We start from the raw sequence: 27,197 nt of genomic DNA on the forward strand, positions 1-27,197 counted from the left end.
GCTCACAGCCATCCAAGCTTAGAAGCAGATCCTGACCCAGGAGAGCCTCAGAGGAGACCTTAGTCTTAGCCACCATCTTGATTGTAGCCTTGGGAGAGATCTGAAAGCAGAAAACATGGTTAAAGTGCCTTACAGTTCTTTACCCACAGAAACTCTGAGATGTTTACTATTTTAGCTGAAAAGTTTGTGGTAATTTGTTATATAGCAATATGTAACTAATAAGGGGGCTTTTAAAAAAATATAGAACCTAGTCCTATGTGATTTTTTTTTAAGGTTGGGGTGGGAACAAGAATATTTTGAAATTCTTCATTTACAATCTGTCTTGATTGTAAATCACTGCTCTAGGTCATACTCCACTCCCAAAAAATTCTCTCATCACTACCAGAATATTCTTAAACAAAACTCAAAAAACAAAACTAAACTAAACACCTTTCCCACGCTTTAAATCCCTTGGTGACTATGGATTACCAATAAAATAAAATGCAACTATCTAGAGTAGAGTACAACACCTTCAATTATCTGGCTATTATGTATCTCCCAGTATTATTTCCCAGCTGCTCTTGCAAAAAAGCATCCTAAACCTGCAGCTGGTTCTCACGTCAGATCCTTTCATATCTCAGTAGGCTTGCTACTGTTTCACCTGCTTAGAATTGCCACCCTCTATCCCAGCCTCCATCAAATAGAAAGCTATTCAGCTGCAGGATACAAATAAAAGGATCTCTATGAATCATATATTTGTCATAGGATTTACCACCTTGTGATATAATTAACTTCAATAACTTCTCTCTTGGGCACCAGACTGTAGGCTTTTGCATGACTTAGGCCCAATCTCATTAATCTCTGTTTACAACAGCATCGTGAAAGATTAGATAGCCATCATATGCACACAGTAAATTCATGCCACAAAGTTGTTGGTCAGTGTAGTACAAAATGAATAAAAAAATCTGTGTTCAATCCTAGTTGCTCACAAACTACCATACAACCCATGTTGCTGTTGCACTTATCTTTAACATATGTCTTTTTCCTGTTAATTTAATTTTTTATAAATCAAATAATGTGTTTCACTTTCACTGATTCTGTAGCAAATATTTTGTTAAGCCAAGAATCCTTTTGAGAGCATAAGGTAATTATTATTTACTTTATACAAAAATTTCACAGGATACATTTGAATTCAAATAAACACCTTAAAAATCCATATTTCAAGTCATAGAAAAAGCCATCTTTATAGTGCTCCTCTGAGGGAAAGTACCTAATAGATTACAGATTCTAGTCCTTACGGGGGGCTTAGATGCCCATTGTCAAAGTATGACACCCTTTAAGTGAAAGGGTCGAGAACATGGCTCTTCAGAGTTTTAAACTTTTAAGAAAAGCAACATGTTGATGACATATTTTGTAGTCATGAAGTAGACTAAATAAATGAGAGAATACTCAAGAACAAACAAGGAACAAACAGGGAACAGGTTCACTGCCACTTTCCTGTTATTTTTTGGCCTTTCCCTGCCCCTGTTTACAATTGGGGAAGAAGGGACAGATCAAGCTAAATCAAATGAGGATGCTTGTCCTATATTCTTGTTCCTTCCTTAGATACTCTTTTGTGATTTTTAAATTAAATCCCTGCAACTTGTGCTATCTGTACAAAAGAATGAACAGTTTAGGAATTGAGAAAATGTAAATAAACATTCCATGCACAATTCACCCAGAAATTAATTTAAATAACCTAAATCAGGATTGCTAAATATCAATGACAATTTACCCAGAGTTTAACCTGAATATTCAGACTTTAAGATACAAGGTTCTCTCTACGTTGATCAAATGAACAAGCAGCAGATGGCTTAATATCCAGGCCTCTTATCAAGGAAGGAAATGAAGGAAAGTGGTAATTTCTTTTCCATTTCAATTCTCTTGTTTGTACACAAAAAGCACTAAAAAGTTACTGTTGTTGGATTTTGTTTCTCTTGGGGTCTGAAGTTGGGAAGAGAGATGTTCATCAGGTAGTGAAATTGTCACACAAAATGTAAAACCGGAAATATTATGTGTTGAAGAGAGACACAGGGGGCTCACAGCTCTCTGACAGAGATATTTGACCTGCTAGGCTTGGTGCGGGACTATTTCCTATAGGAAGTAACTTCTCGTTAGTGACTTCTAACTCAAAAATTAATTAGGCGAAGAGATGTATCACCAAGAATTGATGTTGGATAATTTATACCTAAAAATCTCTATGGAAACAAGAGGTACTGTAACATTAAATCTGTGGGAGCGATGGGAAATGAATTGCTCAGCAATTTCTGAAGAACTGAAAACATTGGGATAATTCAGGTATTTTTTCTCACACCCTCTGCCATTATCCCTCATTTATTTATTTGCTCCCTTATTTATTGGTGTATTAGCAGGACACCCCCCTTGATGAGCACTGGTCAAAACTAGATACACATTCACATGATCTGGGAAGCTTGCTAATGTTGCAGATGCCATCTCTCTCTCTCCTAAGAGTTTCCATGGCTTCGGACCAACCGGGGGTCTTGGAATCTGCATTACTATGAGGGACCTCAGGTGTACTTGATAATGGGAAGCCTAACACCATGGTTTGATAAATGTAGCCCTGGTTTATGGAACTGTATTCCTCATTCATATTTTCTCTGCTACACTTATCTAGATATAATCTTGTATTATACCTAGGATACAATACATAATCCACTGAACAGAAGGCAATATTTACATTTTCTGTATGCCTTCCCTGTGACAGGCAACTTAATTAATTGGCATCTCCAAACAACACAATTTCTTTATCAGATTTGATGTGTTAGCCAAGAACAAGATGAATGAATCGGTCAAAACCCTTATTAGAGCTATTTTTCATACTGCCAAAAAAGAGAAGAAAATGGCTAGAAGAGTATCACACTTTTTAATATTTGTTTTTACTTAATAGTATTGAGAGAATTACTCAGTGATGATAAGGAAAATATAGACTAAATGCCAGGAAATGGAATTTTCATTCAAGTGTGGTCTAGATGTTAAAGGATTAAATTGAACATCTCAGTAATTATTTTGAAGAGTCAACAAAATTCCTGAGCATATCACCCATGTGTGACAATGAGGTTTTCAGAGGGTTTGGAGGTTCAGCAGCTAAAATCCCGACGTAGAAACAGAACCAGAAGTACATCCCTTCTACATAATGGCTGGTGCCAATCATTCCACAGTTAGAACCCCTCTCTCTCAGGTTCACTTTTCTGGTAAGATTCCTCCCATAGCAGGCAACTCACATGAATTACCACGAAGGCTTTCCTGAGAAGAGGCTATGATGGAAAGAAAGAGAAGGGGAAAAAAAGAGAGAGAGAGAGAACATCCACATACTTTACCTTTTAAATTTTTAAGGGCTTATTCAAAGAGGAAAGGAAGATGGTGAAGAGAATGGACATACAGTAACGTAACGATCTCGGACAGAAGTGGCATCATCGTGGACTCAAAGAATGAAACTGAGGGAGATTATAGAAAGAATTCAGTGAAAGTAAATAAGAGTCTGAGAGAAAGGTGTCTATATCCTTTGAACGTGTGATTTTACTTGTGTCTTGATTTGAATTTGGAATAATAGTTTGAATTAGGGAAGAGACAAAGGTAACCAAAAAACATACCAGTATGGGCATAGGGAAAGGTTGGAGGTGCTTCAAGGTGGGGAGACTCTGAGTTGAGAATGGGGAGGACAGAATCACATGTGGGCTCTCAAGTTCCTTCCAGTGCTACAGAATCAGACCCTCTCAGTTGTGTCATGTGTGACTCTAACATGGACCCCGATTTGGAAGAGCTACCCCGGCTCTGGGGTTTGAGGAACGAACTATGTGGCTAAAACAATAAATCTCCTATTCATTTTAAGAGATTTCATGAATATCTGAATAATGGATTCAGTACACTTTTATATGATATTTATTATTTTCTTTAGTCAAAATAAAAGGTGAGCTTAAGAAAGCTTGAGAAGAAAGATGAAAGAACAAAATCACAGTTCGCAGAGCATAAATATAGTTAGCTTTAAAGGATATTTCCCTCCTGGTCATTTTTCAGAATCTTATTTAAAATTATGTGGTTATATTAAACATACAGTTTTTGCATTTAGAAATGAATATTCTATTGTACTAACATCTTCTGCATTCGATAGTTTTCCTAGTAATGATTTTAGTAGAGCTACAACACTACTACAATAAAATAGAATATATACATATTTCTGATTTATGCTAGTAAGTGTCCCCTCTCTTCTTTCCCTCATGGGCCTCTATGACCCTTCCCACCCTCCTTCCTACTTTCCAATCTAGGAGGAACTCAGTTGTCCATGCTAGGCTGGGACAAAGCAGAAGAGTTCACAGAGTTCTGTAAAATACAGGCAGTGTATGCCTGCCTATGCACACGAGATTTCATTGAATCCTCTTTCTGTAACTATTTCTAATATAGGTTCCCCAGAGTGTCTTTCACTAAAAATATATTTTCAAATCAAAAATTTCAATTCCAATTAAAAAGCTCCCATGATTAACCCAATGAAACAAACTCTTCTTACGTGAACAAAATGTGATTCCCAGTTAGATATGGCCTGAGGGCAGACATGTCATGATGACTTGGAGGCCAAATCATAACCAAAAAACAGTGCCATTTATCAAGGAGTTGGGTACAAATAACTTCATAAGTACGTATGTCCTTAAAGTTTAATTTCCATTTGAAAAAACGATTTCAACATAAATTGATAAATAAATAATGTAATGTGTTTTCATTCTTAAATAGAGGGCTGCTTACTAATGGGATATATGTGTGTCTCTGGGGCCCTGCACAACTCCGCATGTTTTGAAATCAATTTGGAAATGACTACTCTCATTTCCTTTACTCAGTGACTTTTCACACAGTGATTGTTTCTTATCTTGGCAGCCACTAAAAACCCAGCTTCCCAAAAATATGAGGTCATTGGGAGGCTTGTAGTATAACTTAATGTTGAAACTGTGAACTAAATTCCAGTGGTACTTTGTGCAGCATCTAATAGACACCAAGTATCTAACATATTAAATATGGTTGTGATTTCTTCGAAATTTAAAATATCACACGAGCTCCCATGTGAATTTGTTGTGGCAGCCTGGGCTTCCTCGGTGTATGGTTTGGGAACAATCGGCTTAGGGGCATCTGAAAATGTTCACTTCTGTGTTTCAGAGTCTATACCTAAAGAAAACATCACATAGTATGGGCACGTGTCAATAACTCTTCTTTCAGAGAGGGCAAATCAATCACCAAATTATCAAATGTCATGATTAATTTACTACAACAAGCTGATTTTTAAATCATGTAATATTCCTTTGATATGAAGTAATATAAATGATGTTTTAAAAGATTTTATTTATTTATCTGAGTGAAAGAGAGAAAGAGCGAGAGCAGGGGAGGAGGGTAGAGGGAGAAGGAGAAGCAGACTCTCTGCTGGGCAGGGAGCCCGATGGGGGATTGGACTCCAGGACCCTGAGATCATGACTTGACCTGAGGTTGGATGCTTACCTGACTTTAACTGACTGAACCACTCAGGTATCTTTGGTTTTTTTGTTTGTTTATTTGTTTTGTTTTTAGTTGGGAAAAAGCTAAGTAATTTCATTGACTTTCACTGTCAGATGCCCTTAGAAATTTCAATACATGCTTTTTCCCACCCCTCATTTTTCTTAAAGAGTTTTCAAGATTAATCTAAAACTATTACTGTGCTGTTCAAAATACTTGAGGCCATTTAATTATGGTTCTGTTTTGAGGGGCCTTAAGAAAACAGAATATGGATAATAAATTAAGAAAAAGCTAGGGAGAGATATCAGAAGTAATGAGATACAGGAAATATTTTGAAGATTTCCAAAGCCAACCTGTGGAATTTTGAGAACTAAGACTGTGCTCTTATTCTAAAGTATTAAGAACATACTTCTTATTTTATAGTTGGAGAAACTGAGGCTCAGAAAGATCAAATGACATTTCCAAATCATACAGCAAACAAACCAGATTCTGTGCAGTGCCCCAGATCCTGTGAGACCAACTTCTGGGCATTACTCAGCAATAACACATGGATAGAGCAGATCTCTCCACTGTTCCTCCTGGGCTCTACTACCCAATGAAAGTTGTGTTGAGAATGGTGTACTTAAATATTGGAATTGGCTATCAGGCAATGTTATGTTGTCATCTTACCCGGGGTTTCTAAGAACCAGTTTAAGTACTATTCACTTTAAGTAAGTCATCATGGGAGAAACCTACCTAAAGTTGTTTATTCGCACCTATCACAATCACTGTGTTCACCGAAGTACAGATATTAGAAACACCCCTTCTATTTTCCTCATGTATTCTTGCCCCAGGGTCTCCATGGACAGCGAAGATCTTAGATTTTGCAGTCTCTGGCCCTGATAATTTTATAGATTGCAAGCCAAAGCGGAAAAATTCACTGTGGAATTTCTGAGGCTACTGTTCTTTTCCCAGAAGAGTCCCTCTTTAATGGATGTATTACATACACACACACACACACACACACACACACACACACAGATACATCCAAAATACATATAAGGCAAAGGGATGACGTTGCTCTCTGGTCACTATCAGTTCCTTTCCTCCCCCTGCACACATGCCCTACTCCCCTGCAGAGGCAGAACATATTCATCTTCTCCCATTTCATAAGCTGAGCTGAGAGTCTTGCTTCACCCAAAGAATGTAGCTGAAGAAATGTTCTGGAACTTGGGAGATTTGATCATAAGAAGCCTTGCTATCCTTGCTTGGGTGTCTTAGAATACTCTTTTGAAAATTCTTTCTAGGGGAAGCCAAAAGCCATGCAGTAAGTCTGACTGCTCTGAGTTTTCCGTGTGTGAAGAGAGATAAATATGCATCCTCCAGCTACCACGGAGAAGCCAGCCCAGATCCACGCATGTGCGTGAAGGTACATCCCAGAAGAGACTCACGCAGCTCCACCCCTCGGATGAGGTGACACGGATTCGAGATGAAATCACCTAACTAAGCGGTGCACATATTTCTGACCCACCATGAGCAGCATGAAATCACTGTTTTATGCTACTCATTTTGGGGATGGTTTGTCAAGCAACAATTTAAAAAAAAAAAAAAAACACCAGCGTGGGCATCGTATGCTTTTCTATGTCAGATGGGAGCACTGCCTTATGAGCCTAAGTATCAGTGGACTTGCCAGGAGACGGAAGCTTACTTAATTTGGTGTATCACTTACCATTGGTGAGAACCCAGTCTCTGTAAGTTTGAAGCAAGCTTAGAGAAAATTAAGTTTGGTTATTTTCCAGGCGAGATGCAGATGGTTTCTGTAATTTATGGCTTTTTGCTTATCAAGCTATCAACCAATGTTATATGTAAGGTCTCAGTTCTATGCAAGATTCTTTCTTATATTGACTAGCTATAGGTATCTGCCTTTGGCATCCTGCTATTGTGCCAGTGCCCTTAGTACTGAATTAAATATTGGTTATGTACTTACTATACATTTTGTTTGTAAATAATGGTTTTGACTTTGAAAAATTTACTTTGACATATGTAGATGATGGTTCTTCCCCAGAGGATTCTACATTGTCTTGCTATCACACATCCCGGTCAATGCAATGGAGAAGAAAACGGTATGCCTATGCTGGGGAAAGCCAAAAAATGGTCTCTAGCTAACTTTATACTGAGTTGTGTTACTTTCCCCAAAAAGCATTTCCCCGATTCTCCCAACACACACCACTCACAAAAAACAGACAAACAAAAAACTGACCATCTCTTCCTTGTGACCCCAAACTTATTATGTTAGAGTCCACTAGAGAATCTTAATCTGTTTGTGGTACTTCTTTACTTTGAAATGTATAAAACATTAATGGATCAGAGACAATCAGTGGCAGGTCTGTGTGTAATTCATGGTTACATGGATATTGTCTGGCACAGCACGTGTAACAAATTAGACACTGAATAAAGATTTGTTGGGAAGAGTTGTGAGCAGTAAAACATTCATATAGATTTTACACAATTCTTTTTTATAACAAAGAACAGTGAGTCCTGAATTAAATCCTACTAGCATTATTTAATTAATGTCTTAAAAAAATTTTACTTCAATAAGCTATTTTACCATCTCCAAAGTGATATGTAAAAATTATATATAAATCCTTAACTTCTCATCTCTCGAGAAGTACCCATAGTAATTTCATGAGAGAGAGCTTTGATTTCGCTTGCATTTGTTTGAGAAAAATTAAAAATTAAATTTGCTTTGAGTATGATTCAAAAAATATATATCAAATTATGTCTCTATATGCTGCAAGGATAAACACTTATTAAATAAAATTGAAATTTCTAAAAGGGTGCGTGTTTCCTCTTTAGCCATGGGCCTTCTGTGCATGTTTCAGATAATCAAATGAAAATTTGCATTGATTAAATTCTGAATTCCACATAAAAATGTCCCTTCCTTTGTTCGATGTTAAAATTTGAACTGTGAATCATTTGCATTTCAATATCGTTTTAGATTTGGTTCCTTACCAGTCTCAATATCCATTTGGATGATCACCGAAAGAGAAAAATCTCAGCAAAATGTTGCATATAGTGCTTACAATCCTGCTTAATCACTTTGAATCTGCAATTAAAAATCCAAAACAAAAATAAAAACTCCAAATCCAGAGAGAAAAATCATAGCAAATGATCTTTATGCTCAATTTAGGATTTAGCATCTATTTCACTTGGAATGACTAGTTGCTTTTCCTTAGTGAGACACCTGTCTTCATAACATACTGCTGCCTACAAAATTTTAAAGAAAATCTAGCCAATCAGCTTCATGAAATGGATTATTTGATGACCGTTTTTTGCACATTCACACATTTACTGGCTCGCTTGCTATAAATGAGCCAAGGTTGCAAGGGTGTTGAAGGAAGCATTACTTTTTCATCTCAAGTGTGATTAGACCGTCCAGTTTTTAAAAACTGAGTTGATCTTAAATAAAGATTTGTTTAAAAAGTTAAAACACCTGTAGCTCCATTCATATAAACCAGTCTCTTTTTTCTGTGTCTACTTGATGCAAGTTCCACCGTATCTGTTCAGATATTAACTTCCACTGTGCCTTTTCCTGCCTGAAAGGAAAGGTAGACACACATCCCATCAGAAATATATTTACAACCAACTGAGAATCAATATTATAACCAAATAGCCAAATTACCATTAGGATATCTAGGTTCTATAATTTTTACTAAAGGGAGTGCTATTGAAACTTTAACATGAATTCCTGTAAGTAGGACTTAATAAACCTAAGAATAAATAAATAATTGAATTTGTTGAACACTTAAATAAAGCAAGACAGAATCAGTTTAAATATCCTAAACACTGTAACTGTTAAGCTAATTTGATTATTAAAATTTCCTAACTAGCTATTAAGCTTCTTTTGTTTAGTCAGAGTTAAGTTCATTATTTTATTAGCATCACTGAGCTTTTCTTACATTACTGGGGTTTAGAGAATTCTTTGGGCTTGTTGCTCTCTCATTTGGTGCTGTGGAGCTTACTTTTTTCTCCTTCTGGAATCAGCTTCCACACTCCAGCTGCACTACAGTATTTTGTTTTGAACAGGATTTAATTCAGTTTGGTATGACTTGAGAGTTATTTAATAGTCTTTCAGGGAGAGCAAGGGACGCCTGGGTGACTCAGTTGGCTGAAGGTCTGACTCTTGGTTTCAGATCAGGTCATGATCTCAGGGTTGTGGGGCTGAGCCCCAAGTTGGGCTTGCTCTCCTCACTCAGCAGGGAGTCTGCTTGAGACTCTCTCTTCCCCTCCCTCTGAACCCCATGCCCCCCACCCTGGCTCTCTCACTCACTCTCTCTCTTTCCCTCAAATAAATAAATAAAAATATTTTAAAATAAAAAGTCTTTCAGGAAAACTTGACATTAAGGTGAGGAAAAAAAAAAAAAGCTGGCTTTCTGGCAGGAGTGACCCTAGGAAGAATTTCCATTAGGAATTAAAACACACTTTTTGTTTTTGGTGCTTTTAAAAAAGTTAAGTTTAAAATTCAGTTTCCTTTCACTAGCCATATTTCAAGTGTCCAAAAGCCAAAGGCCCAAAAGTAGCTGCGTGGTTACTTTATTGGACAATACAGATAGAGAACATTACCATCATTACAGAAAGTTCTATTGGACAGCAATGTTTTATAGATCATGTGTATTTCTTTCTATGTTTTTTTTTCCCTGTTTTTGCTTTTTATAATGGTTGTAAGTTACTTTAAACAATAAAATTATTTATGCCATGGGGTGGCGTATTTTGCTTTCAAAATAAATTTAGACTGAAGGAAATCCATATCATGATGTACTTCATCTAAAAAAAAAAAAGCATCATAAATAGTCTTCTATACTAATGTTATCTAACTTTGTCTTTTCTAACAAAGAGTTTGTCTGAAATTTCTTCATCTTAACAACATAAAATACTGATCGTTCAGTTATTCGCCAAGTCATTTACTTTGGAGTCTCACTGAGAATACCTATTCAACCCAAAGTGGAAAAGAAAGTTACTTATTTGGCAATTAATCTATGGTTGTATTACTTTTATATTTATGAGCACTGAGGAATGGTTTGTGGGGGAGGGGAAATGGTGGTTGAGCCATGTCTGATGTGCTTGAGGAGGTCCGTCAAACATCACATACTTATATCAGAGGCGGCACTATTGGAGGCCCACCGACAAGACTGTGGGTTATCTACCCATCTCTATTTTGGCCTCCATAGATCTGACCTGCTTAGGGACTTTACTTTTCAAGAATTAATTTCTTTCCTTGAAAATTCGAAAGATATTTAAGAACATGAATTTTTGTTCTCTTAAAATGTCAGATCTGACAATATTGAATTTAAATTTTTACAAGGAAACTCAGTGGAATTAGCAGCCTCCTCCTTCAGAAAAGGCATGTACTTTTGTGCTTTCAACGGTATTGTTAACACCCACCACTCCCCACTGTCTCCCACAGCTTAGCTGGTATATGCATTTATGTCATTGGCCCTGGTCTGGTAGGCATCTGAATTGGAGTCCGCATCCTATTTGAGGAACAGTGGACATCTATTCTTCTAAGCTGCTGAACTGCCTGAGGAGCTAAATGATTTGACACCAGAGAAATCAGGAAGCACCAATCCTGGCCTATTTCAATTTGTATTAATCTGCATTTCACTATTGCTTCCACAAACTTATATCAGCATCTCAATAGGGTTTATTGGCATTCATCAGAGTGGTTCCTGTTCCCATAGCACAGAGCATATGCACATCAAAAGGTATCAGTTAGACCTTAATGCACAAAAATATCATGACTTAACTGCCAAAACTATCCTTGATAATAAGACAAGCGATAAAGCAACTTTAACTTCAATAGATCAGTGTTTCATTAGGTTCTGTACTTTACTGGAAGAGAGTTAAAGAGATCATTTAATCTTCTCAGAGTTGCTGAGAAGATGTTTGTGGAACTATGTGTTTCCTAAAAGCGCACATGTCTGTATGGGAATAATTATGATAAATATTTGTATAAGAGTCCTAGGCAGCTTTTGAAAGCCAGTTGTAATGGAGGCAAAAATGTTCATAGAATCAATGTCAGTCAAGTCAGTTCAGCTCTCCAAAGCAATTAATCTGATTGCTTGTCTGTTTTCTTGCATGTTTTTGCGGTTGTTATTTCAAGGCATTCCTAGTCTTCCAAAATTTCAACTCCTTGGTACAGAGTTCACTCTTCACAGCAAATATATTAGGAAGTGCTGAATCTGTTGCATAAAACACATGTATGAACAAGGAATATTTCCCCAAGGTAAGTATATCTGCCAACATATTTTAAGTAGAACTATGTAGAACATCCTGGATATTATTTGCAGTTCTGTTTAGTTTTGTTTCTTGGTAATTGAAAAGCCCAAATGGCTTCCTTTTATACAGAAATATGCTCCTGTGGCATAATTCTACATTAACCAGATGATCAATTTCAGATTACACTGTGTAAAGATCCTTACATACACAGTATTACTAGGATGTGAGCAAGCCCAGATAAGACTGAAAATCTAATCCTTTACAGGGGATGCCATAACTAATATTTTTGAAGAGGGTACTTTTGTCTTTTCTTTTTTCTTTTTCTCTGTTGACCATCCTCACTTCAGAAATGAAGAGACTGAGGCACAGAGGGAAAGTATTTAGTGCAAAACCTCAACACAGGATAGTTAGGAAAGACTGTGGTTTCCAATTTCTGGCTTTCCTTTTTTTAACATGGCAGGCTCTGCTGCCCCCTCTAAAAATGAGCAAGGGAAAGAAAGACTGGTCGTAAATTTCTCTAAGGAATGGCTCTAAATAGAGCTTCTCGGGAGGAATCTCGAGGAAACAGACTCTGCAGCGTTGTGGACTGACGCCACCGTCCTGTTCTGCTCTGATCCGCTACCTCAGCTCACTGGGCTCAAGGCATTAGCAGAGGGCTTCTCCAAAAGAAGAATTCCAGAGGCTCGCACTCAGTGGCACAAGTGGCTTTGGTCATGATCGAAGAGCGAAGGATGTGGAAATCAACTAACTGGAGAAAGAGACTGTGATTCGTTTGTCACCCATTGTGTTCTCTTCCTATAGAGCTTTTGCCGGGAGCCGGAGCACACAGCCCCCAGATTGCCCGCGGGCTTTTGAATCTGAACCCGCAATACCTAACTTGTAAAACTGTCAGCAGACACCTGTGAAAGGAATTGCCCTCGGTGGGCAAAAGCACGTGAACTCGCTTTACCTTCTCGCGGGAGCACAGCGTCCGCCCAGTTAGAGGAGCACCAGCGCCCCGCGCTCCAGCCCCGGGCGAGGATACCCAGGGTTTGTCTTTGGCACAACTGTGTGGCGTTTTTCTGTGGTTCTGCGCGGGTCCAGCTCCCCACCTCTGCTCCTGTGAGCAAATAAACAAAAGAAGAAACAACTCCTGGTCGAAGTTGTGGGATTTTCTCAGCCCTTCCAAGGTGGAGAGCTTCTACCTCGGCATCGGCCCCCTGCAAGCCCGAGGTCTCCTCTTGCTCGCTGCACCAGGGACCGCTGCACCCTCGTCCGAGGCTGGGTGGGCGCCCCACAGTCGCTTTCGCCTTCGACTTTTCCCTGGCCAGTTTGGTGAACCCCGACTCCAAGAGCTTCTTACCGCGAAACTGAGGAGCGGAGAGCAAAGGGAGGGGGTTGTGGAAGGGAAAGGAGGTTGGGGTGCTGCACACGCCCAGAGTATCTCACTTGGGGTCACCTGGGAAGTGGGCTGAAAAGTAGAAGTTTGCAGGTGTTAGTAGGGTGGGGATCCGCGAGGGGGCGCCGCGCTGAGTAGGGTCCCGCCGCGCGGGCTTCCAAACCGGGAGGCAGAGGCTACACTGTGGACACTGTCCCCCTCTTTCGCCACGGAAACTTCCGTCCAGCCCTTGGCGCTGCGGAACTGTCGCCCCCCTCCTTCTGCACCTGTTTCTCTTCCTTCCAGGGAAGAGTTGCCGCACCCTCCACCCCCGTGCCTCCGCCCCCCACCGGCCTGGCATCCTCACCCGCTCACCCTGCTGCTGTGCGCGGCGCAGTGCGGTGCCCCAGCGCGCCTGGCCGCAGAGGTCCGCGGCAGAGCTGAGCAGCGCCAGCTCCCGGCGGCTCGGGGGCCGAGCGGACGCCGCGCTGCCGCCCCTCTCCGCGTGTCTCCGCGCGGCGCTGACGGTCCTGCACAGTCGGGAAGGACGCAGCGCAACTGGACTTGCCCCTGGGGACCTTCCAGTGGCCTCTTCGGATCCCAGGGCTGGTTAATCATCGCACGGACCGGCTGTGCACGTCTGGCTTCCACGTCTCAGCAGAAACGCCCTCGCCGGGGAAGTAAGTGTAAGTTCTAACTCTGATTCACATTCTGGGAAGAATACCCACAAAAGAGCTCTAGTCCTATGAAGAAGGTATGGGGGAGGTCCTCATTAGTGTGCGGACTCCCCCCACCCCGCTCTCCTTTAGCCTGAAGGTAGGGGTTGGGGTGGTACCATCACCATTTTCTACTTTAGCTAGAATTTTCCTTTTCTGCTGAAGGTTTTTACTCTTTCTTTGACCTATTTAGAGAGAGGTCATCATCTTTCCAGAGCAGCAAGTTGTTACGGTTTCTGTTCCCCACCCCTTTTTAATCAAACACCTGTCTAAAGCAAAAGGTCATATTGGATTCGCTAAAGCTGTTCAAGAATAAGTACATTTATTTAAGCATTCATTGGTTTTGCACCAGAAGGGCTCACCCACTGGTAGGAGCATATGGTGCACGAGGAGGAGGCAAAAGTAAAAGCTTTAAGACGTTTTGCAGTGGGGCACATCATTTAAAGTCAGTGACATGAAATAGACAATGCTGTTGGCAAGCAAAGGCCAGAAGTTCAAACACAAAGAAAGTGATCCATTACCAGACCTTTAGGTGAATAGTTTCAACTTTCTGCTTATGAAGCAAAGAATCATGTCTTGTATGTAACATTCTTGGAATCCACTCCCCTCTCTCTAGGACTAACAAGTATGGTCTGTAAGGCAGGATTCCTGGGAACTTTTTGCCTGAGAAACACTCCTGGAAGGTTTTGTGATTGACAAGATGTTAAGTTTTATTAAGCCACCTGTGGTAATAAGAGTACTGATGCAAAAAGCCCCGCAAATTTAAAAAAAAAAAGAAAGAAAGAAAGAAAGAAAATTTTAAAAAGCCTTAACTCATTTTCCTACCCTATAAAGAAATATTTCTTCAACAGATACTGAAGATTCAGTTATTCAAGAAAACTCTACCATACACAGTTCTAAAATGATTTGACCCAAGTGAATGCTTTCCATTGCCTTGTTTCAAATAAAGTGTTTTTACCCTCATCGACTCATCTTTTAATTGTTGTGCTTTTGAGTTTTGAATCAGTGAGCTCCCTCTATAGACTCTGTTTTCCTCTTCCACTTTTCTGGAAGCCCAACCCTAAAATGATACATTTGTGGGAGTGCTCTGATCTGGCTGAAAGCCAGATGTGTGCTTGAAAACAGTGATTAGTGCCCATATGCAAATTGCCTGTAGATCAATAACCATTTCTGTAGAGAAGCTTTAAGTAAAGGGCTCTGAAATAAAGAAAATGGAACTGAAAAGAAAAACCAAAATAAGTCAATAAACTAATATTCTTCTCTCTCAGGCTTACTCTCAATTTAGCTCATGGCAAACCTCAAACTCAGACCTCATGGAGTCTTGCTATTCCTGTTAATGAGTTGTCAGGATTGACTAATTGTGCTCTGTAAAGTCTCCTTTAGGTTCAGGGAAGTGGTGCAGCCTACCAAATACAAACTTGAAGATTTAGATAATGAGTTTCACTTTTTTCCCCCTAATTTCTAGAGAATGGAGGCAAATACAAAAGAGGGTCTAGGAACACATTATTTGAAATTTATGCAGACAGAACTAGAACATGTCAATGAAGCAAATATATATGAGTATATAGAAATCTCTCTCTCCCTCTCTCTCTGCAGTAAGACTCCAAAAGGGTGTGTGTGTGTGTGTGTGTGTGTGTGTGTGAGAGAGAGAGAGAGAGAGAGAGAGGCCCCTGAGATAGGAAGTTTCCTTATGGTGTATGCTGACTGGAACTTTTAATGCTCTAATCAGAGATTGTTTTAAGTAGGACCTTGGAACAAGTCTTGCAGGGGTGGTTACCTGAGTGAGAGCCAGAAAATAAGCACGAGAATGTCATATCAAAGCAAAGGGATTCCGTATAAGCAATTATCTTAAGGAAAGGAAAAACATTATTACTTTGAATTTTGTTGACTTCAAGTGTTTGGTAAAATTATGCTTTCCTTTACCTTCACGTTTGTTTTACCAAATTATTAAATACCATCAATGTGTTAGGTAGTGTGCTAAGGATTAAACAATGGATGGAAAAGATCCATTTTGTGTCCTGAAAGAGATGGCTAGGTGAGGAAATAATTGCATTATGGCTTATGCTTCTTGCAGTATTAGAAGTGGACACAGATTTCTGGGGTAACTGAGAGGCTTCCCAGTTCAGAATGGAGAAAGTAGAGAGGCATGAGAAAAGCTGATGCATTGCTGGAATTGGAAACAGTTTAGTATGAGTAAAGCATAACATATGCATTTTATGTCAGGAGGGATGAAGCCAGAAGATAGGCAGGAATTCATTCAAGAAAAGTGCTGAATGTCATATAATGGAGTTAGGATTATCTTTTATAGGCCAGTGGTATCAACGTACACGTCAAGAACCATTAGTGGGAGAGCAAATTAATGACATCATATATGCATGGTAACAGCAGATTATGCAAAACAGAACCTGTTCGAGAATGTGAGGGAGGGGAAATTAAATGCAGATAATTGATTCCACAAGTGATAAGCCGAACAGAGGCTATTGAGGCCACTCAAGGATTAGCACGAGCAAAGAGTCATTATTATCCCCAGCCAGAGGGACGCAGAGAGTAGGTGGTGTGACCAAAGCCCAGGGACCAGGGCCATCCACGGGAAATAGAATCACTATGGACTAATCCTTTGGGAACCAGAGGCACAGAGGGGCTACTGAAGCACTGCCCAGAGGAGAGAGGGACAGAGAAGAAGACAGGGGCTTCTCCCTTCTTCTGTCCTCTAAATATCTGCCAGTGCCTCCTGTGATCATACTCAGCCAGCATCCCAGTGACATGGGAGCCTGAAAATACAGTCTGCAAGAGTTAACCCTCCAGAGGAAGGGTAAGGAGTGGAGGCTGGGGGCCCACCCAGGCATTGTCTGTGGGCTGAATAAATATGACTCACCTGCCAAAGTAGGTAGATGTCATTATGATTAGTAAAAAACCAAATTTATTTAAAAGAAGTTCCAAATTAATTGTGGCAGCCTTTTTGTCGTTATGACTACATTAAAAACTTACTATGATGTTGGGCTCTGGATGTTTTTATAAGCTTGAAAAGAGAATTTCACATTAGTAACCAATATGTTATTTTGTTTTAAGCAATCTGGAGACATGGGGGAAATGATATGATCACATTTGAATTTCAGAACAACACTTTTCATGTCAGAGTAGGCTCTTTCTTGTCAAAGGTAAGAGCCTGAGAGTGGAGATGCTGTCCTCTTGTCATTCCCCCCAGCACAAATCCTGGTTCCTGACATAGGTTTTCTTTTTCTTTTCTTTTCTTTCTTTTTTTTTTTTTAAGGATTTTGTTTATTTGACATAGAGAGATCACAAGTAGGCAGAGAGGCAAGCAGAGAGAGAGAGAGAGAAAGAGGAGAAAGCAGGCTGCCTGACGAGCAGAGAGCCCAATGTGGGACTCCATCCCAGGACCCTGAGATCATGACCTGAGCTGAAGGCAGAGGCTTAACCCACTGAGCCACCCAGGTGCCCCCTGACATAGGTTTTCAAATGCTAGCTGAATGGATGTTAGAGTAAGTGCAAGCATCACAAGGGTGGGTCCAGGCCTGGCATTTTGCAGATGCACAATTATTATTGTTAAGAATGAATGAATGAGTGAATGAATGAAAGTAGGAGAAGAGGAAGTGAGATTAGTCAGAAGAGTATTAGAGTAACAGTGGTAAGAACCTGAGAAGTACAAAGTCAATGTGGTAGAAATGATGAGTATTGAGAGAGGTATACCAGATCAGTCTGAGGGCCCTCTTATATGTAGGGGCTAAAGGAGTTGACAAAGCCTAGAATAGTTGTCTGCTTTTTAACTGTACCTGGTGTAATCCATGGGGATAGCATTGACTGAAGTAGGGCAAGCAGAAGGAAAAGCTTTGGGTGGGGTGCGACTGGGGAAGAGAAGTGTGAAAACTTTGGTATTTAGAGGTTAGAGAGAGATTATACTTAAGATTTAGACAAATTTTCTCTGTAGATCCTGGGTGGGATTCTGCTGTATGTCAGTAGGAAGTTGATTCCAAATCATCAAAAACTGCAATTATTGAAAAAAATGCAACTATTTTATACAGTCTACCTATTTTTAACACTAATCCAAACACTTGAAGTCATGGTTATGGAGTGGAATCTGCTCAGTTTATCTTAAATACGTTATACTCCCGAAGTCCAGGCACCATGCAAAGTGTTTCAATAGTCTTCTCTTTCTGTGTAATTTGTTGCTATATTTATATATTTAAAGCAGTCAAGATATTGAAGGCCATTTTCCTTGTCAGAAATTTGATGAATTTGATGAATTTGTCAGAGTTATAAAATTAATTGATAAAGTTTCTAACATTCATCCCACTTAAAATAGGTTGAATCCATTTGATAGCATTCGTGAAATTATGTCTATACTAGAGGTATTACATTTTACCACTGGTAATACATGTTTCAGGGACCTGGTTTAACACATCAGTATTTGTGAATAGACTTATTATTGGGCCTGCTTTCTTAAAATGGTATACTCTGTGAAATTTTAGGGATCAGGGGATAGGCATTTTGAGCCTCAGCAAAATAAAGCCAGTCCATTTGTGATGCGTATTTTCCTTGTTCCATATATCTTCTACATATTTTTTTTTTTTTTTAGTTGTAGATTCGTTTTCTGGTAGCTGAAAATGGGCCCTGTAGGTACAGAAGCTGATGAGAACCAGACAGTGGAAGAAATGAAGGTAGAGAAATATCATCCAAGGCAAACCACTCCCAGAGGTGAGCTGGCCCACGACCCTGAGCCAGAGCTGATAGACAGCACCATGCTGATTGAGGTACGGATTATCCTCATATTAGCCTACTGCTCCATCATCTTGCTTGGGGTCATTGGAAACTCTCTGGTGATTCATGTGGTGATCAAATTCAAGAGCATGCGCACTGTAACCAACTTTTTCATTGCCAATCTGGCGGTGGCAGATCTTCTGGTAAACACCTTGTGCTTGCCATTCACTCTGACCTACACCTTAATGGGGGAGTGGAAAATGGGTCTCGTCTTATGCCACCTGGTACCCTATGCCCAGGGCCTGGCAGTACAAGTGTCCACCATCACCTTGACAGTAATTGCCCTGGACCGACACCGTTGCATTGTCTACCACCTGGAGAGCAAGATCTCCAAGAGAATTAGCTTCCTGATTATCGGCCTGGCCTGGGGCATCAGCGCCCTGCTGGCAAGCCCCCTGGCCATCTTCCGTGAGTATTCACTGATTGAAATTATTCCCGACTTTGAGATCATGGTCTGTACAGAGAAGTGGCCCGGCGAGGAGAAGAACATCTATGGCACGGTCTACAGTCTTTCTTCCTTGTTAATCCTGTATCTTTTGCCTCTGGGCATCATCTCCTTCTCCTACACTCGTATCTGGAGTAAACTTAAGAACCACGTGAGCCCTGGAGCTGCCAATGATCACTACCACCAGCGAAGGCAGAAAACCACCAAGATGCTGGTGTGTGTGGTCGTGGTGTTTGCGGTCAGCTGGTTGCCTCTCCACGCGTTCCAGCTTGCTGTGGACATTGACAACCAAGTCCTCGACCTGAAGGAGTACAAGCTCATCTTCACCGTGTTCCACATCATTGCCATGTGCTCCACCTTTGCCAACCCCCTCCTCTATGGCTGGATGAACAGCAACTATAGAAAGGCTTTCCTCGCAGCCTTCCGCTGTGAGCAGAGGCTGGATGCCATCCACTCTGAGGTGTCCGTGACATGCAAGACTAAAAAGAATCTGGAAGTGAAAAAGAACATTGGCCCCCATGACTCTTTCACGGAGGCTACCAACGTTTAAGGCAGCTCTGATGTGAAAATCTGTAGATGAGTTCTGCCCAGAGCTATAAATCTGGTTGAGGAGGGCTCTCAGGTGCATCCTGATTTCCCACTCTAAGGAAGAAAAGGAGAATCAGAATGGAAGCCTCTGCAGTGGAATTTATGGAAATCTGGTTGGCAGTGCCTGGGTAAAGATACTGATATTCAAAGATACAAGACACGGTTTGCCTAAATTGTTTGGATGGTAGGTCAAAGTCTGGGTAAAAGCAGAGGCAAACGCTTTTGACTGTTTCCCTGAATGAAGGAAACCTGAATGAGGTTGGGATTATTAGCATTGGGATTATTGGGATTATTAGCATTGCTAAAAAGTTGTGGCTGAATAATTTGTCTTTCAAATCATATTAGGGTGTTGACGGGGTTGGGGGGTGATGCGCTGTTCACTGTCCCCTCATCTGATGGAAAGACCACCCAAAACCACTTTCCCTAGGTTGCTGCAGGCTCTTCTTTATTGTATTTTATTTTTTTTTTTAAGAATTATTCTTCCTACGCACTAATCCTTCAGGGAGCATTGAACTACAGTCGTTCAACTATTTGAACGACTTCCAGGAAATAAGCTGAAATTTGCTATGTAATTAGTATTTGGGCCAGTGATAGGGGAACTCTTTAACACTCAGTTAGCCTGTTGTTCTTAAGACCAAATGTACATTTAGTGAAAACTTTCTTCAACTAGGAAGGGAAGGATGAACTTCTCAGAATTATAGAAATGTAAACCATCATTCAACTTCTCATTTCAAGTTGTGCTGCTTTATATAGATGCTATTTACATAACAGATAAGCATACAACACAAAACTTTTAATCACTTCTAATTGTTATATCTTTTTGAACATCTATTATTTTTATGTTGGAACTGAGTTTGTCTCCACTAAAAATTAATTCAGATTAAGAAATAATTTTTGTGGTGTTTTGCAACATTTTATGGTTATTTGTAAATAGTTTTAGCACAGATACATAGCTCTAATGTGTTTACAGAATACTGCAGTGTTATTTTTGAAATTCATCTTCCATGGACCCATTCAGAATTAATAAAACAATATAATTTCATCAAAATGGAACCACCTAGTAAGAAATATTAAAAGCATTGCAAACATACTATTTGGACCAATTTAAACAAAAATTATCTTCCTCTCAAGATACCTAGCTTTGTATTTTGGATAACTTATGAATATATACATAATAAAATTTTACCTATAAATAATGGAGTGTAGATGTTAGAGTATATTTCACTGAATAATTTTGTGAACACAATTTTTATTTCAATAGCACCTGCCAAAGATGCTTAAAACCCTAGTATGTTTATGAAAGCTCACTGAGCTGTTAAAATATTTGTACTTCTTTGGATGCTGTTAAAGAAATTTTATTGTAATCACATTTTGTCAGTATGACTGAATTTGTGAATAGATTTCTTAAATTTTAAAAAGCTTCAATATGAATATTATGTTTAGTTACACACATTAAGTTTATAAACTGGAGAGTTTTATTTTATGGATATATTTAAAATTTATACCATGGCTCTTGTTGAATTATTTCCAGTGAAGAAGTAAAGCTTTTGATGTGGACTTGACATGGACTTCAGTGGAATACTGAAAAGAATGAAAACAGTGAAAGACTAAGAAATAAACCAAAAATAATATGTATGTAATATATCATGCAGTGAACAAATTGATTTTTCTGTTGGACTTGATGTAACTATCCAAAAAGAAGCTCTTTGTCCTGTAAACAGCAGTTTCTTTGCTTAGGATGTTAATAGATAATTGTGATTAAAAGGGTTTTCTTTTCCTCTTGGAGAATTCTTACCCTGTAGGAAATGTGTATGTTACTGTATCACAGTTGTAGTAGTATATTATTAGAATCCAATTAATGATCCAATTAACATATGTGATCTAATTAGTTCTGTTAACTCATTAACAAAATAACCTTTTATGTAGTGATTTTATCTGTTCAAATAAAAAAATGCAGGAAATTAGAGAAAAATTGTGATATTTTATCTCAGACTTTCTGTCCAAGGTGAAATAGTAAGGTTTAACATAATTTTAAAAAAAGTAATAATGATGATGATGACTCCTAGACAGTTTAGCTCTCTTTCCTTTCTGGACATGAATGTGAGTCAGTGTACTCACTCCTGTGGCTGCAACTACAATCCGTATTTTGACAGTGTTTGAATCTTTAAGACCAGAACTTTTTTCTACACTTCAAACCTATTTCCATCAGCTGACCTGACACGTCTGCATGGTCAGCAGATTAAATCCAACATGTCTAAAACAGAACCTGCCATTTTGATCCACCCCTGCTTCACCTCTACTTTGTTTTCCTGTATTTCTTTTCTAATCATGATGATTCTATTCATCTAGTTCCCTAAAGCCTTACACTTTGGAGTCACCCTTCACTCTTATGTCTTTTTATCACCATGTCCAATTCCCACATTTTGTTCCCATTCCTGGATGTTGCTTGAATTAGTTCATTTTTCTTCCTCTTTATGCTCCCCACCATGGTTCAGGCTGTGATTATCTTCCCAGCCCTGTACTCTCTCATCTGGTTTAATGTTGCAGCTTCCTGATTTGTCTCTCTACATCCAGTCATCTTCCTATCCAATTCACCTTTTACCCACTTGCCAGAGTGATTTTTCAAAAACTAAAGTTTTATCAAATCACTCCTCTGATGAAAACTCTTCAATGTCTCCTCATCATTCTTATGGTAAAGTCAAAATCTTTCTGTGATTTGGAAGACTCCTTAGTACCTGACTCTACTTATATGTTCTATCCCTTGCAAATTCTCTTTCTATAGTCTTTGCTGTTAGATTTTAAGCATATGAGGGAGGGGGACAGGGGTTCTTTTAACCATTGTGGTAGTGCAGGTACTTGTGGCTTCTGGCACCAATTAGTGATCAATAAATATCCATTAAGGAAACTGAGTCAATGAGTCAAGTAAATATTAAAGCCAAGATTTGGAGGTAGATCTGTAAGATTGTAAACCATAGACTTGTCCTAGTTTTGTTATGCAGGTTGTAGGAAAGTCAGGTTTTAGCCATCCAGGCTTCAAGAAAAGATATGCATTTGTTCAGGATTAAAGTTTTTACTGAAGGCCTTAAGTATAGACACTTGCATAATTGGAAAGGGCTCTATACATATATTCCATTTTGGGTTCACTCAAAATTTTCTAGACCCTTGCACAAGGGAAGCATGGAAAGGCTTGTACACTCTATTAGTCATGATTCAGATAACTAAAAAGAAGCCATGCTAGGTATGTCCAGCAAAAATTCATTTAATACAGGAAATTAAAATCTTGCAAAATCACTCAAAGAACTGGAGAAGTGAAGGTAAGGAAAAGCTGCCATTGGCATTGACGAAACCAGGAAATACAAGATTACATGAAACCTCTATGAATGCCTACAACAGAGAGTGGACGATGCACAGGAAAGAGTACAAGTTTATCTATTAAAATCTCATTGTCTTTTAACGTCTATTGATAGATTAATGGACACACACACAAATGCACACAGTGGAATATTACTCAGCCATAACAAATAATGAGGTTTTGCCATATGTGATAACATGGACGGACCCAATATGGATGGGTATGATGCCTAGTGAAATAAGTTCAGACAGAGGAAGATGAATACCATATTATTTTACTTGTAAAGGGAATCTAAGAAATAGAACAGAAAAAGCAGGAGCAAGCTCATAAATACAGAGAACAAACTGATGGTTGCCAGAGTGGAGGATGGTGGGACATGGGCAAAAATGGGTGAAGGGGAATGGGAGGTACAGGCTTCCAGTTATGGAATGAATAAGTCAAGGAGATAAAAAGTAGAGTTCAGGGAATATAGTCAATGGTTTTGTAATCACTTTGTATGGTGACAAATAGTAACTACACTTGTGGTGAACACAGCAGAACCTATGGACTTGTCCAAACACTGTATTGTACATCCGAAACTAATATATGTGTCAACTAGATTTCGACCGAAAAAATCTTATTGCCTCCTGCTAAGCCCATAATGGGCTCCTGCCCACTTCCCCTGCCATAGACTAAACAATGCCTTTTGCTTCTCTTTTGCTTTTAAATATTCATGTGAATATCTCCCATCTGTGGACTATAACTCTAGTCTTGCTGGCAGGGATTTGGGGAAATGCAAACCACTCTCAGTTCTTAGGTTTCTATCCCCTAAGATACAGGGAGAACATGTAAGGGAGAATATGTTCTCTAATTGCTTTCAGACAATTTGACAATCTTGAGATTTGCCCAAATGGTGTAATTTCTGGTTTCAGCCCGATCCTCTCCTTCTGAGTGCTTTTTTGGAGTTTTCAGTTTACAATGATGCAGGTTCACTTATCCTTTTTTTTTCCCCCTTTTCTGGTTTCAAGGCCAATGTGTTCAAGATACTCTTTAAAACTGGCCCATTAGGACAGAGGGACTGAGGAATAAATCATAAGGGAAGAATTTCTTCCCCCATCATAGGTTGATTGGAATGGAGGAAGAAGTAATTATATCAAGACTTAATGATCAAGGGGTACCTGGGTGGCTCAGTCAGTAAAGCGTCTACCTTCGGTGTAGGTCATGATGCCAGAGTCCTGGGATCAAGTCCCACATCAGGCTTCCTGCTGAGAAGAGTCTGCTTCTCCCTCTCCCTCTGCTTCCCCACTGTTGCTCACCTCTCACTCTCTCTCTCAAATAAATTAAATCTTTTATAAAAGGACCTAATGATCTAAAAATCACAGAATATAAATTCTGGATTAACATCCTAGGATGAGCAAAGGAAATGATACCTCAGGATGAATATAGTCTATAGTTTTCAAGTTGATAAGGGATAAAATATGAATGTATAAAGATTGATTTGTGAGGATTTATAAAAGACACTTGTTAGATCATTGACCTTTTTTCCACAGTGGTACATTAGTCCGATGTCCACAGACTTCACAGGTTTTCCTAGATATAGGTGAGGTTATAGGGAAGATGGACTGTGGGTTAGATAGTTCACAAGTTATTTGTAACCTCAACTCTTTCTTGTTAGTCCATGAATATGTCACTGAATCGAAGTAAATGAAAATGGCTAACTCTAAATCTACTCTCCTTTGTAAATCATTGCCAAGTTTTACCACTTTAACAAATTACTTGCCAAAAAGCACACAGCCGATCATGATAGGCACATGGTATCGCATTAAAGTTAAAAAATGCTGCATTATCTTCACACAAAAAAAGAAAGGAAAAAATAACAAGTGAATATTTTTTGTCATTATATTCAAAGACAGCATGAAACAGATGATTAAAGTCATGAGTATTATACTTAAACAACAACAACAACAACAGGTCCCAACAGCAATTTTTTTAGTGGATATAATTAGAGAGTATGGATGGTATTTTGGAACTGTCAATATTATGATGTGGTGCTACTTTTATGCAAAACACCGTTGAGCATATACTTCGAGCAGTTTTGCGACTCATGCTACTCATTTGTACCGATACATATTCACCATGCCTTAAAAAGTACAGTTCGCCCACAGCACCTTCTTAAAGATAGTTGCATGACTGTGCAATTATGTCACCCTTGCAGAGAACTCATGGTATTAAACAAATGAACATCATTTCTTTTTCTTTTTCTTTTTTAAGATTTTATTTATTTGACAGAGAGAGAGACAGCACAAGCAGGGGGAGCAGGAGAGGGAGAAACAGGCTTCCTGCTGAACAGGGAGTCCAAGTGGGGCTCCATCCCAGGACCCTGGTACCATGACCTGAGCCAAAGGCAGATGCTGAGCCACCCAGGCACCCCTTAAGAGCATTTCTTAAACAGGTTGTTTTAGTCCCAAGCCTGTGTCCTTCCCACAGTTTGTTTCTCCTATCATTTTCCTCCCCAGTTCTCTTTTCCACTGCCAGAGACTGGCTGGAAGGACACACGATGCACGTGGGTTTCAAGGAGCAGATAATATATTCCATAATGCATGAGAGGCCCACAGGTGAATCTATAGCAGCCAAGGCTTAGAGCTGAGGTGAGGAAGCTGAAGTGAGACAACAGCCAAGTCTAAGGGAGCAGTGTCTTAAAGGGATCATGGAACCAAGTGACAGCATCTGGGTGGGGACTGGGTCAAATCAGGAACCAGGAATGCTGAAATGTGAGGCAAGGAGGAGCAAAGTAGCGGCTGCACCACTGGTTCTTTAATGCTGAACGACAATTCTGGAGCAAGATGGAAAATCTTAGATAGGCATCTCCTTACATGGATTTTATAAACTTAGGAGACCAACACTAACTCTTTAATTAAAATCACCTGCAAGCTCTCATAACTCTCTAAAAGGAAACATTTTAATTTAATTATTGATTGTTTTAATAGCTGGGAGTTCATTCAGTAAATCATTACCTAAAGTGTATTAAAATAGTAATTTCTTGTGCTGATTGTTTCCTAATTTTTACCAGCTAGGGTTGAGGTAGATGTATGTTTGGGAGTGCTCTACCAAACGTTTGTTGTTGTTGTCATTTTTGTTTTTATTCCATGTGGGGAGAGGGAGACATGGAGGGGAAACTAAGCATGGAGGGGAAAGGGCAGCAACATTCTAAAGAAATGGGGCAGAAGTCCCCCAGTATTCTCGCTGGTCTGCATTCCGTCGATCGCATGGGTACCGCCAACTCACTGGAAGATTCCCTGAATTTCTGTAGTCTTGCTGAAACCTCAATCAGCCCCAGAACTCAGAACCAATCCCCTTCTATTTTATATTTTAATTAAAATAAAATTTACAGTTACATGCACAGATTTATATATAATTCTATGAGTTTTCACAAGGGTATACACATATGTGATTATTTACCTCAGTCAAGAGGTAGACTTTTCATCAACTTCATGTCCTCTTCCAGTCAATCTCCACCCCACCCTCATAGCAACTATTATGCTGATTTTTGTTGCCGTCGATTAATTTTGTCTCTCCTTCAACTTTGTGCACTTGGAGCCACAGAATATGTATTGTTTTGTATCTGCCATCCTTTGCATAAAACAGTGATTTGGAGATTTATCCAGGTTGGTGCATGTATCATAATTCATTCAGATCTTATTGCTGGGTCACATTCATTTGTGTGAGTACAGCACAATTTATTTATCCATTCTCTTGATCTATGTTTGGATTATTTCAAGTTTTTGGCTTTTATGATTAAACTTGCTGTAAATATTCTTTCCTAAGTCCTTTTGTAGAGATATTTTTTATGTTGCTTAAGAAAGTAGAAAAGTAGTTGAATTACTAGGTCATAAAATAGATATATAGTGAACTTTATGAGAAAGAGCCAATGCATTTCCCAAATGGTTACTCTCCCACTTAAGATGTCCAAGAGATACAAGTTGTTTCACACTTTGTACCATTTGGTTACAAATGTTACTGTTTTTAATTTTTTCCATTGCAGTAGAAATCCTATCGTGGTTTTGATTAGCATTTCTCTGTTGACTAATGATGTTAATCACTTCTTATACATATTCATCATTCATATATCTTCTTTATAGAAGTGTCTGTTTACATCAATTGTCATTATGTAAAATTGGATTTAATAGTCTTTGCTGCTGTTGTTTTTTATTGAACTGTAGT

General features: G+C 39.2%; 1 protein-coding gene and 1 long non-coding RNA gene across 2 annotated transcripts; one reads left to right on the plus strand and one right to left on the minus strand.

The window, feature by feature from the left end:
- Window positions 1–12: 12 nt before the first annotated feature.
- LOC131831629 (uncharacterized) lies at window positions 13–13,178 on the minus strand. Its single transcript, XR_009353734.1, has 4 exons — window positions 12,948–13,178; window positions 12,713–12,862; window positions 8,500–8,593; window positions 13–100 (listed from the first exon to the last, which is right to left on the minus strand). It is a non-coding gene; the product is annotated as an uncharacterized LOC131831629 (long non-coding RNA).
- Window positions 13,179–13,291: 113 nt separating this feature from the next.
- Window positions 13,292–21,605, plus strand: NPY2R (neuropeptide Y receptor Y2). The gene is made up of 2 exons (XM_059173729.1): window positions 13,292–13,806; window positions 18,431–21,605. Exon 2 carries the CDS (start codon window positions 18,459–18,461, stop codon window positions 19,605–19,607), a length of 1,149 nt encoding a protein of 382 aa, XP_059029712.1. The 5' UTR covers window positions 13,292–13,806; window positions 18,431–18,458; the 3' UTR covers window positions 19,608–21,605.
- The last annotated feature ends 5,592 nt before the right edge of the window (window positions 21,606–27,197 follow it).

The sequence above is a fragment of the Mustela lutreola genome, chromosome 1, assembly GCF_030435805.1.
Source record: "Mustela lutreola isolate mMusLut2 chromosome 1, mMusLut2.pri, whole genome shotgun sequence".
Taxonomy (NCBI): Eukaryota; Metazoa; Chordata; class Mammalia; order Carnivora; family Mustelidae; genus Mustela; species Mustela lutreola.